Source organism: Peromyscus californicus, unplaced genomic scaffold, assembly GCF_007827085.1.
Source record: "Peromyscus californicus insignis strain IS unplaced genomic scaffold, ASM782708v3 Scaffold_15__1_contigs__length_86483966, whole genome shotgun sequence".
NCBI lineage: Eukaryota > Metazoa > Chordata > Mammalia > Rodentia > Cricetidae > Peromyscus > Peromyscus californicus.
This window is the reverse complement of record NW_026294447.1, coordinates 50,553,656-50,568,750: the sequence shown is the minus strand read 5'-3', so window position 1 is coordinate 50,568,750 and position 15,095 is coordinate 50,553,656. Positions and strand designations below refer to the sequence as shown.

General features: G+C 39.9%; 1 protein-coding gene across 1 annotated transcript in view; it reads left to right on the top strand.

The window, feature by feature from the left end:
- The window catches only part of LOC128110627 (cation channel sperm-associated auxiliary subunit beta-like), a 150,901-nt gene that overhangs the window by 35,434 nt on the left and 100,372 nt on the right, over positions 1-15,095 (top strand). Inside the window, exons 4-5 of the mRNA XM_052738259.1 lie at positions 914-974; positions 8,979-9,074. Coding sequence (XP_052594219.1) covers positions 914-974; positions 8,979-9,074 — 157 coding nt within the window. The remainder of the gene's footprint in view (positions 1-913; positions 975-8,978; positions 9,075-15,095) is intronic.

Genomic DNA, 15,095 nt, shown 5'->3' with positions numbered 1-15,095 from the left:
CGATTTTCTTTGTGTCTTTTCTACTCTCTTTGGAATTATCTATGCATTCATTCATTGGGACAGTTTCCTTCAGTCTATGCACAGATTTGTAAAAATAGTATTTAATCCATTGCCTGTTAGCCAAACTGAGTCAACTGACTGTCTGCATTTGCCCCCATAGTATCAGTTACATTTGCCTATTGTCATTGTTTTGTTTGAAAACTGGACACTGTAGGTAACATCTTGTGGCAACTCTGGATTCTGGTTCTTCTAAGAAATTTTATTTTTACTGCTAGTCTAAAAAACAGATAATTTCCTTGGTTAAAAAAAAAAAGAAAAAAAGAAAAGAAAAAAACTGCAAACTATTTTACCTGTAGTTTTGATTATCCTGCTAGTTTTTAGCTTCCACTGCTTTTTCTTTTTAGAGCTGTTCTGGGAGTATTCTCTACATTGGTGTAGCAGGAGTATTTAGACATGTTTTCTATGTAAATTTTAGAGCTCCCCATATTTATTGCTCTCCTGTTCCTGGGATTTCCCTCTTAAATTTCCAAATGTTCTGCCAGCCCCATGACTTGACTGTGACTTATCTAGTCAGTAATGCTTTAGCTTTGTGCTTGCTGGGCAGTTCCAACATGTGGCCATAAAACTACAAACAATGATGTAAAATATTCTTGAATGTGTGTGTGTGTGTGTGTGTGTGTGTGTGTGTGTGTGTGTGTGTGTGTGATTTTACTCATATGTGACTGTAACACGGGAAACATCCCTAACAGTGAAATTTGCTATTGAAAACCCTTTATCTATAAGTGGACCATATGTATATATATTTGGATATTTTTGACTTATTTTATTTTTAAATTATTGGGCAGGATATACCAAAATAAGTGTTGTTATTAATGTTGTAAAATAATGTATGCTGATTTCTTCTTTCTTCAAGTTCAACAATCGGGCTCTCTGGTTCATTGATATTCCTAGAGAAAGCATCACAGTAAACACAGGTAAGAGGGATCTGAAGTAATTCTTGTACTCATGGGTCTGTATTACCAAATTTAGCAAATAAAAGCATTGACTTCATGTAATAAATCACATCTTATCTCATGTGTTGTGTGACAGGTATTTCCTGGGGAGACGCAAAACACATGTGTACTCACCCCAGAAAGGGAGCCAGCAGCAGACTGAAGTAATTATTGTACCAGTGTCCATTTTGGGGAACCACTGAGTTTTTTCAGGGGTTTTCTAAGCAAGTTGTGAGGGGTTCCTCATGAGGAACAGGGATAACTCAAGTGTGGCTGCAGCTCCAGAAAGCTCACCCTAACTTGGGTTGTAACTCCCCAAACCTGCAACCCTGTAGATTTGTACAAGCTTGCTACAGTTCCACAGTTGGGACATCTCTCTTTCCTGGGATGTCTAGTCAGTCTCTACCCTCTGCAAATGTTTACTCCCCCTCACATAGTTGGGTGGAGGCACAAAGAATCTTCCACAATTCTGTTCTGGATTTGTAACCCTTGGTTTACCTACTGAAACTTGTGAGCTAAGGCCTGCCCCCATGAGGAAATGTTTTGATTTGGAGAGAACATTATAATTTGGAGGAATGTTCCATACAACATCATATAAATGCCTCATATAATGTGTGTGACATACTAATAATTATTTGTGGTTTATCTGAAATTCAAATTTAACTGGGTATTTTATCTGGCAGTCTTACAAGTTATGTGGGATAATATGTTTATATTATATAGCAATATATTTTTATACCATGCTTTATTTAAAACAAACTCATTTTCTAGAAGTTCGAAATTGTAATATTGAGGAAATTGGGCCTTGATATATTTTATTGAAGTGGAATTAATTTGAAAATGTTACAGGATGTAATATGTGATGTATTATTTTGTTATGGAATCTACTCATAAGTGGTGTGTGGAAGTACAACATCACATACTGCTGTAAATACCCAGAGGGAGAAGAGGAGGAATATTAAATTCCAGGAGTTGAGAATATTGAGCTAGTGGACCAAATTAATACCTTTTCAGTCATGGGATATACTCCCATATGTGAAAAATGGTGGGACTCTTATGATATATGCAAAATAAATACTGAATTAATTTTGCCTATAGAAAATAAAAATATTTATTTTTTATTTCATTTTTTAAAAATTTCAACATCTCCCTGCCTTAGCCATCATAATTGCCTATAAGCCATTCATCTAGGGATAGAACATAATTCTCCCTTCAAAAGTTGTCATGTGGACTGGTGCTGTTATTTATTATTAGATTTGTTTTGGCAACCATATATTTGAGATTTCATGAGTGCATCTTTCCTGTCATATAGAAGATACAATCTTGCAAGTAACATCCTGGTCCTCACTAGCTCTCACAATCTTTCCACCACACCAGTGGTTCCACAATGTTCTCTGAGCCTTAGGTGTAGGGGTTGTGTTATAAGTGTAGCTAGGCACTCTATGTGCAGCCAGAAGTTTTCCTGTGTCCCGCAGCAAAGTGATCCTAAATAAACACACAGAGGCTAAAATATATTTCAGGGATTTTATCCTTAGTGAAACATTAGCCCTTAATATTTTATTTTGAAACTGGATCTAACTATGTAGCTCTGACTGACCTGGAATTTGGCTTTGAGGACACAAAGATCTTCCTGCCTCTGCCTCCAGAGTGCTGGGATTAAAGGAATGTGCCAAACACACCCAGCAGTATTTTATTTTTAAAACAGCCTTACTGCATAATTGTACAATAATTCTTCAGTTCAATTTTAGTTCATTTCATCACCAAGGGCAGAAGCTCTATGGCCATCTGTAGTCATCACCAAGTCTTTTCTCCTCACTACCTGTCACCTTTCCCAAATACCTAAAACCAACAATATCTCATTTATTTCTGTCTCTGTTTGTCTTCATATTCTGACCCTTTCCATCCTCCTATTTAAGTATAATTACGTGCCCATGACAGACATCGTCCTATCTCTCCCTAGAACCTAACCACCCAAGACTCTGGGAACCACCATTCAGTTCTGACCTATAAAAGCAACTTCTTTATATTTACATGTAAATTAGACAATGCTAGTATTTGTCATTCTATGCATGGGTTATTTCATCTAATAACTGTTCTCTAGATTCATCCATGTTGTCTCAAATAACAAGATGTCATAGTATTCATATGAGTGTGGGTATACTGTGGGAGCCGTTTTCAGGTTCCTCGTGGCTTTACCCAGCAGGTCTGATAGAGAGGATGATTGGACCATGGGCCAGAGTGCAGGTGTCTGAGATGGTCTGCACTTGGCTGTGCTGGAGGGGAGGTCTTTTGCTTCACCCCCTTGGCATTTCTATAAATACCTTAGGGAAGAGATAGTCAGGGCCTATTGGAATAGGTTCCAGGTCCTCTCGAGGCTATCCTATATTTTCTGTCTGTTTATCTCCACATTCTAAATCCTTCTATCTAATACTTCCTGCTGCTTGCACTCAAGAAAACTCTGGGGAGCTGTGGGGTTGGTGGGTAAACACCTGGCAGTATACTACATTTTCAGTATTCATGCCAATGAAAATGGATATTTTGGGTAACTGTTCTGATTATGGTGAATAGTACTACAAAAATAAGATGGCGGCAGACAGGCATCTCCTTGACATATTGATCTCACTACCTTTGGCTACATACCCAGTGGTAGGATTGCTGGATTATTTTTAATATTTTGAGAAGTCTCCACACTGTTTTCCCTGAAAACATTAATTTACATGACTATAACAGTGTTAAAGGGTTGCTAGTTCCCAACATCTTTACCAACACTTATTATCTTTTGTCTTTTTGGTTATGGATATTCTATCATGCATAAAATGATATCATGTCATGGTTTGAATCACATTTCCATGGTGATTAGTAATGTTTAATATACCAGCTGGTCATTTGCATGTCTTCGGAGAACTGCCCATCTTAAAATATATTTGCTTTCTTGTTATTGAACTATCATGGAATCTCTGGGATGAATCCTAAGGTGAATGATCATTTTACTGTGCTAATGATTTATGTTTTCTAGTATTTTCAAAGATTTATTTATTATTATTTTATCTGAGTGTTTTGTCTACACATACGCATGTGCACCATGTGGGTACAGAGTTCACAGAGGCCAAAAGTGAGTGTTTGAAGCCCTGGAACTGGAGGTAGAGATGGCTGTGGTGGCCCTGTGGTTGCTGCCAGCTGAACCTGGATCCTCTAGAAGAGCAGCCAGTGCTTTTAACCACTGAGCAATTGTGGTGATATTGTGTTCCCCAAAATATTGTGTATCCTAATAAACTTATCTGGGGTCAGAGAACAGAAAAGCCACAATATTAAACATAGAGGTTAGGCAGTGGTAGCACACGCCTTTAATCCTAGCATTCCAGAGACAGAAATCCCTCTGGATCTCTGTGAGTTCAAGGCTGCATTGGAAACAGCCAGACATGGTGACTCACACCTTTAATCCCAGAAAGCAGCCTTTAATCCCAGGGAGTGGTGGTAGAAAGCAGAAAGGTTTATAAGGCATGAGGACCAGAAACGAGAAGCATTTGGCTGGTTAAGCTTTCAGGCTCTGGAGCAACACGGTTCAGCTGAGATTGATTCTGGATGAGGATTCAGAGACTTCCAGTCTGAGGAAACAGGACCAGCTGAGGAATTGGCAAGGTGAGATAGCTATGGCTTGTTCTGTCTCTCTGACCATCCAGCATTTCACCCCAACAACTGGCCCCGGGTTTGATCTTATTAATAAGAACTGTTAAGATTCATGCTACAAGCAATCTCTTCAGCTCCTGGTATTTGTTTGAGGATATGTTACCTTAAGGTTCATCAGGAATGTTGACTTGGCATTTTCTCTTTATGGTCTGCCCTTATCTGGTTTGGTATCAGGGTGATACTGACCTTGCAGAATGTATTTAAAAGTATTCCTTCTATTTCATTTATGGGCACTAGTTTGATAAGAAATGCTATTAATTCTTCCTTACACATTTGGTCAAATTCATTATTGCCACCCTCAGGTCCTGTACTTTCCTTTGACAGGTACTTTAAAATAATATTATACTGTTTCACAAAAGGGATATGGTTTTCTTTTTCCTTTCTGTAGCTGTCAGAGAGTAATGGAATTTTCCCTAGTTTCAGCCCTGAGAAAATTCCTCCCAGAGTCATGAGGAAGATACTGCATTCAGATTGGAGTATCTGAGGGAAAGGAATCTATGTACACTATGCTCTTTTGTCTGTTTACTGTATTCCTTTATGACAAAACTCTATCTGTACAGCTTCAGTTCTGTCCTGAGTCTCAGTTCTTCTTTGTACTTACTTTTTCTGTCCCCTCATAGCTCTGGTAATAACTAAGCCCTTATGCTTTTGGTCTCATCTTTGTCCTTTGTTCCTTAGTCCTCCATCTATCCTTACTGACTCCTTACCCCTGGCTCTGATAAACTCTACAAGAGATCTGTTTTACCCTCTACAGAATCTCTGTCTTTCTCTCTTCTCTCTGGCCATGCAGTTCTGTGTCTGCCTCTGGAATTCTGCTTCAGTCTTTCCTGAACCTGGTTATGCAAAAACCTCCTTTGTTCTCAGTCAATTTTTTTGGAAAGCCACTAGGCCTGAAGGCAAGGAATGGTCTGAGCTTCATTTGCACAAGAAGCAAAGCTATGCATATACAGCTGCTTGTCTCCTAGGCTCAGCAGGGGCGTTAGTTACCTAGAGGTTCAGCAGGTTTGAGAAGCTGAACTGTTTGCCAAATGGTCTAGTAATATATGGACCCACAAGAAATTCATAGCAAGGCACAGCTGAATATTAAGGCTGTATTAACACCAAATATTCAGTGATAAATGTGTTGGTTATGCCGCCGAGCTGCCCCTCGTGGCGGCCATGCCCGCGGAGGAGCGTGCCCGCGGAGGAGCGTGCTGATTGAAAGAATCTTAGCCATGGTTACCTTTTTAGAGCTTTATTGCGGGGGGGGGGGGGGGGGGGGGGGGGGGGGGGGGAGAGACAAAGAAAGACAGAGAGAGAGAGAGAGAGAGAGAGACAAGGGGGGGAAGGGAGAGAGGGGGGACCGACGGGGGGAAAGGAGCGCAAAGGAGAGGGGACAGAGAGAGCCCACAGAGGGCCCAACCGCTTTTTAGGCTGGGAAGCCGGCGAAGGCTGATGATGTAATTAAAGGACGTAAATAAGGACCAAAAACCTTACATCCCAGACTTTCCCTTATTATAAAAAAGCAGGTAGATGGGACTAGGGGTGTCGTCCCTCTCAAAAACTGCTTCCAGCTGACTTTTGGACGTTGGTTGGCTCTGGGGGGAATGGAGAAGGGGAGTCTTCCGAGGTAGACAGGCGTTGTGGGATGTTGTCTGTCATCCGTTTGCTCTGGAGACATGTATCCCTCTTGGCTGTGGCTGGGAACTTTCTGTTTGACAAGATGCTGGTGACACAGAAAAAACTTAGAGAGATAAAAGAATCATTATTATTTTATGTTGACATTTATCTGAGGTAAAATCCGGCCTGTCCCTATGGATTTTGAAACATGTTAAGCTTTATCAGAGACAGATTATTTTAAAGTACCTGTTTCCTTTATTGGTTCAGCATCTAGGAGACAGGTGATCAATTGTTAAAAGCATCTCATAGTAATAGATGTTTACATTAAAGTCTTTTTGTAGCGCCCCAGACGCTTTTGGGTCTGGGGGTGTAAATACCTTTTTGCTGTTACAGTTTCTTATTTGATGATCTCTGGTCTCCGGTTCTGTGGTGGTCCTGTACCATTAGCTGAACAGTGAGTTAGAACAGGAAACTGGGAAGAGAAAAGCTTGTGGTACATGAGAATTTTTTTTTTTTTTTTTTTTTTTTTAATTAGGGACAAGGCAAAGATCAGGGCCCTGTCTGTATGCACATGAGAAACACAGGCAGTGGATCTGGAATGAAGCAATGAGCTCTTATTTTAGGTGGAAATCTTTTTTTATTAAGTAACTCTGAAAGTGCAATTAAATCAGGTGAGGTGGGTAAGGCTGTCCTCTGTACCTGACAATAAAGGAGAGGTGGCATCCCAAAAACTCCCAGGACTGAGTCAGTGGCTCTGGTGTCCAGAAGGAAAGAATCGGATCGCTTCCCTGCTGCGTTCTGGGTTCCCTGCCATGTCTGTAGCCAAGCCTAGGTCTGCTGAAGGTCTTAGCTTGATGTACCCATGCATCTTGGTGCCTGTGGGGCAGTCAGCTGACTCTGTCTTTCTAGGTGGCACTTTTAACAAGGCTATCCATGGCCTGGCAGGGCATTCTCTAGCCCGTGGCCTTTTCCTCACTTAAAACAGGGACCCAACAGCTTTTGGGAGTCAGCGAGTGCCAGCACTTGGCAATTTTGTTTTCGGGCTTTATCTCTTCCCTGGCACATCTTAAATGCCACAGATGACTCTTTTGCCTGTGGGGTCAGGAGCCCTTGCTCTCCAGATGCTTAAGTTTTAGTCGGGGAGGTCTGGGGAACAAGAGACGGATTTTACTCTATGTCCTGAAATTTTTTTTTTTTTTTCCTGCTGATTGATGGCTTAAGGACAGCTTTTGGAAGATCTGCCAGTAGACAGACTATAAACCGATACTTTTTGGAAGACTTGTCTGAAGGCTATAAGCAGGTTTTTTTGGCTTAAGAGCCATCCTGACTACTGTAAACTTATTTGTATGGATCTTAGATGCTTTTAGACCGGTCTGTGCTTCTCAAGGCAGTTTGAGAATGAGTGGGTGGAGTTAAGGTGAGTTAGGGCGAGTCCTAGAAGCCACCCGAACCGGAGGACCAGAGATCATCAAATAAGAAACTGTAACAGCTAAAAGGTATTTACACCCCCAGACCCAAAAGCGTCTGGGCGCTACAAAAGACTTTAATGTAAACATCTATTACTATGAGATGCTTTTAACAATTGATCACCTGTCTCCTAGATGCTGAACCAATAAAGGAAACAGGTACTTTAAAATAATCTGTCTCTGATAAAGCTTAACATGTTTCAAAATCCATAGGGACAGGCCGGATTTACCTCAGATAAATGTCAACATAAAATAATAATGATTCTTTTATCTCTCTAAGTTTTTTCTGTGTCACCAGCATCTTGTCAAACAGAAAGTTCCCAGCCACAGCCAAGAGGGATACATGTCTCCAGAGCAAACGGATGACAGACAACATCCCACAACGCCTGTCTACCTCGGAAGACTCCCCTTCTCCATTCCCCCCCAGAGCCAACCAACGTCCAAAAGTCAGCTGGAAGCAGTTTTTGAGAGGGACGACACCCCTAGTCCCATCTACCTGCTTTTTTATAATAAGGGAAAGTCTGGGATGTAAGGTTTTGGTCCTTATTTACGTCCTTTAATTACATCATCAGCCTTCGCCGGCTTCCCAGCCTAAAAAGCGGTTGGGCCCTCTGTGGGCTCTCTCTGTCCCCTCTCCTTTGCGCTCCTTCCCCCCGTCGGTCCCCCCTCTCTCCCTTCCCCCCCTTGTCTCTCTCTCTCTCTCTCTCTCTCTCTCTGTCTTTCTTTGTCTCCCCCCCCCCCCCCCCCCGCAATAAAGCTCTAAAAAGGTAACCATGGCTAAGATTCTTTCAATCAGCACGCTCCTCCGCAGGCACGCTCCTCCGCGGGCATGGCTTCCGCGGGCATGGCTGCCGCGGGCGGTGACCAGCCACGAGGGGCAGCTCGGCGGCATAACCAACAAAATGGCTTCCCATTTGATGGACACTTGGTCAGTTAAAGTATAGCTTTAATACACAGCTGAATCTCTATAATGTATTGTTGCAGCCCACAAGAGGAGAGAAATTAGGATCTAAATTTACTAGCATTAAGATACATTACTGTGGCAGTAAAATCATTTCATAATTCTTTTCCATTATTTCACCAGAAAATAAGTTTTCAGAAAAATATGTGAAATGTGACACATAGATGTAGTGAAAAATGACTATAAAAGGAAAAGGTATTGTTGTTGGTAGTGTTAACATTCTTCCATTTCATCAACATAACATGTAAAAAGTTGTTTATCTCTTGTTTTTAGACATCGCAGCTGTAGAAGAATGGATAATAAAGGTCACAATGCATAAAGGATTAAACATTTATGATACTGAAGGGACCCTACTGGATCTTGTCCGAGGTAAATATCAGCACATAAAGTAGAATGGAATTCACATACTGTTTGGAAAAACTTTGATGACTACCACACAGTGCCAAATCCCAGATGGCCATGACCACAGCCTGATGGAGCAAAGAAGGAACATATATATGGCAGTATGCAGAAATAGGATTGGTCTGTTTGAGGAGCTGAGAGGACCCCTTCTTGTTGAAGCACAGAAAATGATGGCTTGGTTGGTGTCCCTTGAGTTTGGAAAGGCTGGCAGGGATTGTGAGAAAAGTGAGGGCTTTTTACTAGCTATAACAAAAAGGCATCAACTGAGTACATTGAGTAGGAAGGTGATACATTCTGACTTAAGCTTTGGAAAAGGTCCCAGGGTTGGGGTGCTTGTTAGCCAGAGACCTACTCTTGGGGAAGGATGGCAGGAATGGAATAAAGGCCATAGCTAGCAGCTGTTGTATCACCACACCCCAAGAGCTGCCTGTAAACCTCAGGCTGTGGTGCATGCAGTGCAGAAGGTGAGCAGTAGCAGCCCAAAGAATACACATTGTAAGTAGAGCAGATGGGATTCCTGATAGCCAGGGGTGAGGGAAGTGGGGCATCAAGGATGAACCCTCTGCTTCTTCTGGAGCAATCAAGTCGAGCAGTATCAGTTCCTGGAAGTTAGAGATAGGAGGAGCAACACAAGGAAGTGGGAGTCAAGGAGAAAGGTGAGGGTGTGCTTCTAAGTCTTTATTCACTACTAACCTCACAAGAGGTGCTTAAAAATTCTGTCTGTGCTGCTTTATATCTAATACAGACTGCAATAGACCCAAGCTGTGTGTCTAAATTCTGTGTTGTATACATAAACCGTTTTTAATCACAGGTCAACAGTGACCTTCATATTGGTCACTACTTTTCTCTCTCTTACTTGAAAGCAGACAAACCTTAATTGCTCTCTAGTTTTTTATTTTTGTTTTTTGTTTTTTCCCCCCCAGAAACAGAATTGTTCTTTAATCAGAACAATTGAAGAACCTCAGTCTCTTCAGGAGTGGAGACTGTGCAAGTGGCAGATGAGGGGTTAGGGACTTCATAGGACAAGAATGGGAACTTTGGAAATATGTTTCCATAGGCAAGTCAGTTCCCTTGCAGTTGAAAAAGTGGTAATTGTGGGAGCCCGTTTTTAGGGTCCCCCATGGCTTTACCCAGCAGGTCTGCATAGAGAGGATGATTGGACCATGGGCCAGGCCTGAGTACAGGTGTCTGAGATGGTCTGCACTTGGCTGTGCTGGGGGTGGGGGGGGGGGGTGGGGGGGGTGGGGGGTTGTCTTTTGCTCCACCCGTTGGCATTTCTATAAATACCCTAGGGCAGAGACAGTCAGGGCTCATTGGAATAAGTTCCAGGCCCTCTTGAGGCTATCCTGTATTTTCTATCTGTTTATCTCCACATCCTAAATGCTTCTATCTAATATTTCCTGCTGTTTACACTCAAGAAAACTCTGGGGAGCTGTGGGGTTGGTGAGTAAATGACCCGCAGAATGGCACCATGAACAGGGACTAAAAAAAAAGGGGGGGGGGACTAAATATAAATGAACAGGGACTAAAGGCAAAGGAAAATAATAGCTTTATTATAGAGTTTTTGATGAAAGTGTGTTGTCAGGTCCTGCCAGTCAAAAAAAAGGGACATGTCCGGTGTTGTAATGGAATATGAATATTAATAAGGGCAGGGGTTTTTATTCTCCAGAGAAAAGAAGAAAACGGACTGGAAGGATATCCTACGCTGCAGCGCAAAAATCTCTTCTATCAAATTTTCTATCTTCTATTTAATTTTTATCTGTGAAAAATAAGTATAAGGTATAGTGTAGTAATATAGTGTAGGAAAAACTTAGAAGTGTAAGATTGTGTAGGAAAATTTAAGTTTACTATGAATGTATTTTCAAGCTGACAAAAGTCTTTCAGGGCAATTTCGCCATCTTTAGCCTTTTGAACAAACAACCTGCAATGAATGATTCCTTTGCAAATCTAATTAAGAGGAAAAGGAAACAGGCATTCAAAAAGAAATGACTGCTTTATAGATGGGAACAAACTTCAGAAAATCTAGCCATCTATAGAGTTTCTTTAAGATATAAGCTTGCAAGAATTATCTAAGGTAGTCTTAAGACATGTAGTAATAAGCTTGTAAAAAAGTAAAGATGCTAGTTGTAAATGTAAGTTTAAATAAGAATATAGAATGAATATAAGTAAATAAGAAATATATTTGCTAAAGTAGTTCTATAGTTTCCTTAAGGAGTATAAATAAGTAGATATGAATATGTTATATGTGAGTTTGTAAAAAAAAGTGTAAATGTTGAATTTGAGTCTAAATGCTTTGCAAGATATGTGAGTTTGTTAAAAAAGTGTAAATGTTAAGTGTGAGTCTATTCTTAATGTATATGACGAAAGAACCTGAGACACAGACGTTAGTGTCCTATCAGACTGCAAAGCAGGCAGTCTGAGCGATTTTCAAAAGCTCCAGAAGCCGCTAAGAAGCTAAGAATGGTGGATGCCAGAACCAGCACAAGGCATCCCCAGTTGAGATCCATGGAAAATCAACGCAACAGAGAAAAACCTGAGCTAACAGCAAAAACGGTGCAGTTTAAAATATTACTGTAACTAAGGTCTCTGGCTTGAGAATGAAAGCTGCAGAGACACTTGTTTGAACAAAAATTGTTAAACTACAAAAAGTTTTTGGTTGTAAAACATTTCTTCATATTTGGAAGTGAAAGTCTGATACCAGATTTACTTTAAAAAAAAACTTTTTGAACTTAAAAAAATGAGATAAAACTACAAAAAGATTTTTGTATGGATTTCTTCATATTTGGAAAGCTCATACTAGAATTTATTATTTAAATTTTGAGACTTAAAAAATGAAATGAACAAGTGATTTCATTGCTATGGGACAATTTTGAATTTACTTGTAGTAATGGCCTAAGAACTGTTTTCTGGAATTATTTGTGTTAAAAATGGAACTGTTTAAATGAAGAAATTTATTGTTTCTACCTAGACTCAAAATGCAGTTTTGTGTATGCATATATGCTGTGGGATGTTCTGTATGGCAAATGTGTTGCTGATTAGTCAATAAATAAAACACTGATTGGCCATTGGCTAGGCAGGAAGTGTAGGCGGGACAAGGAGGAGAATAAAGCTGGGAAGTGGAAGGCTGAGTCAGAGAGACACTGCCAGCTACCACGATGAGAAACAGCATGTGAAGATGCCGGTAAGCCACTAGTCACGTGGCAAAGTATAGATTAATGGAAATGGATTAATTTAAGCTGTAAGAACAGTTAGCAAGAAGCCTGCCACGGCCATACAGTTTGTAACCAATATAAGTCTCTGTGTTTACTTGGTCGGGTTTGAGTGGCTGTGGGACTGGCAGGTGAGAAAGATTTTTCCTGACTGTGGACAAGGCAGGAAAACTCTAGCTACACATATATGCTGGTGATTCATAAATTGTTTTGTGTTAAAAATGGAACTGTTTTATGGAACTGTTTATGTAAAAATGGAATTACTTATGGAACTGGTTTTGTGTTACAAATGAAAGTGTTTAAATGGAAAAGTTTGGGTTTTCTAACTAGGCTTGAGATTTTGCTTAAAAAATTATAAAGAAAAGGGAGAGTTAATATTCCTTAGTCTATTTAATTTAAAAAATATTTTCTTGTTATTTGAGTGAATTAATGTTATGTTTTGTTAGTAAGAAATGCAAATGGGTACACTGAGATTCCTTTAAAATGTAAAGAATTTTATTAAGAAACTGCTTTTGGATGTTTTGCTAAAAATTTTCAAAGTGTTAATGGTTAGATTGAGAATACTGCTTTTCAATATGGGTTTGTAGAAATTGTATAAGTTTGAGTTTTTTCTAACTGGGTTCGAGATTTTGTTTAAAAAATTGTAAAGAAAAGGAGGAGTTATGAGTGAATTAACGTTGAATGTATATTTGCAGAAATTGTTAACCTATTGATATTAATGCATCCTGGTTTTGTGGTTAAGGAAATATTTAAGTTTGACATGAAAACATCATGTTTTTCCTATGTTCTGTTAGCAAGAAAATTCAAATGATTCTATTAAGAGTTAAAGTCGTAAGACTGAGAAAATTGTAACTATATATAGCACCATATATGTTAATTCAAATAGTTCTGTTAAGAGTTTGCTTTGAGATGTAAAATTGAGAGAATTGTAACTGTACAGCAATATTTATGTTAACCTGTTATTAGTAATGATAAAGCTAAGGGATTCTTTAAGTTTGAAATTACATTAAGAGTTTTTGGTTTAGAAAGGGCTTGATGCAGCTAAAGACTACTGTAGTCACCTTGGACCTAATCCAAAAAAGAAATACCATCCATATCATCCTCTACTTTCATACTGGGAGGTATAACAGCTATGGAGATTGCTGTAAGCTTAATAATGAGTTATTTTTTATATGTTAAGAAAGGTTGACTTGTGGAAGCCCGTTTTTTGGTTCCTCGTGGCTTTACCCAGCAGGTCTGATAGAGAGGATGATTGGACCACGGGCCAGAGTGCAGGTGTCTGAGATGGTCTGCACTTGGCTGTGCTGGAGGGGAGGTCTTTTGCTCCACCCCCTTGGCATTTCTATAAATACCCTGGGGCAGAGACAGTCAGGGCCTATTGGAATAGGTTCCAGGCCCTCTCGAGGCTATCCTATATTTACTATCTGTTTATCTCCACGTCCTAAATCCTAATATTTCCTGCTGCTTGCACTCAAGAAAACTCTGGGGAGCTGTGGGGTTGGTGGGTAAATGCCCCGCAGGTAATTACCAAAACGGGTCAGTGTGTTGATCCTACCAGAAGCTTACCAAAGGTGTTTATCAGTCAAATCAAATTTGCTGATCAATTTCTCGATCACCTGAGGCTTTTAGATCACTAACACTCTCTAGTTCTTATGACTTAAAATATAGCATCTGACCCCAAGCAGCTTTTTCTTAAAGTCAGAGGCACTGTCAATCCAAAACATCCTTGTTCTCTAAGGTCTGGTATGAATGGCCTGCAAACACATTGCAGCCTATGAAGTCAGCTCCTTACCAGAAGATTCTCTGAAGTCCTGAGCAACTTCCTGCTGAGTTACTGTAGTTGACATTGTTTCTTTCCCCTTCTGGCTGTAGCTAGACTGCATAATAAGCAAACAGAGAAATTGAACTGCTTTTCTTGCTTTACACAAAGTAGGGGGAAGGGAAGAGGAAGTTTCCCAAGGTATTTGGGTCTAGACACAGTTGATTTTTTCTGAAAGTTTGAGGAGCTATAACTGCATTGTAGAATATAAACAGCTAAGAACTGATTATTAAGTGTCTCTGTTGTTAGAAGTTCTTTGACTGTTTTTTTAAAATCACACAGTAGTAGTCTTTCAAGTTGACCTGGACCACTTTTGTACTTTTCTGTTACTTTGGTCTCTGATTTTTCCAACACAGGAAAAACGTTTTTCTTTTGAAATTTTTAAATAAGAAAGTTTTTTTTGTTTGTTTGTGTTTTTCCAATGTTCATTTTCCCCAGGAGAAAAGAGAATTCCTGTTTTTATATATGAAAATTTGACTTTAGCTTCAAGTAATTTCATATCCTTGTAGGTATTGTAAGTTTTAAAATTGTAGTCCTTGTCTGATTAAGTCTTCCATAGAGGATCGTTGCCTACTCCAGCCTGGTAAATAAGAGTTCCAGTGATGCTCGGGGCTACACTGAGATCCTGAGGAGAGCCCCACCCATTCTTGCATTTCATGGAATGCTTCTCAGAGAGGAAAGAACAGATATGGAGAAAAGCAGGAAACTTCTGAGTTAGAGCTTGGCAAAAGCAAAAGCAGAGGAATTTTAAAAAAAGAAAAAAAAACACCTGATTTTCATTTCAATAGGAAGGTGATATGCAGTTTTTGATAGGCTGAAGATGTCTCACACTGGATTGATTTTTTCTGTTAGTCCACTCCCAACTTCTACCTATTTTCTAGAGGCCTTGGTCTCTTGTTCACTGATGAAAACGTCTCTTTTTCTCTGTATATACTCTGGGTTTATTCTTCTTTTTATTTA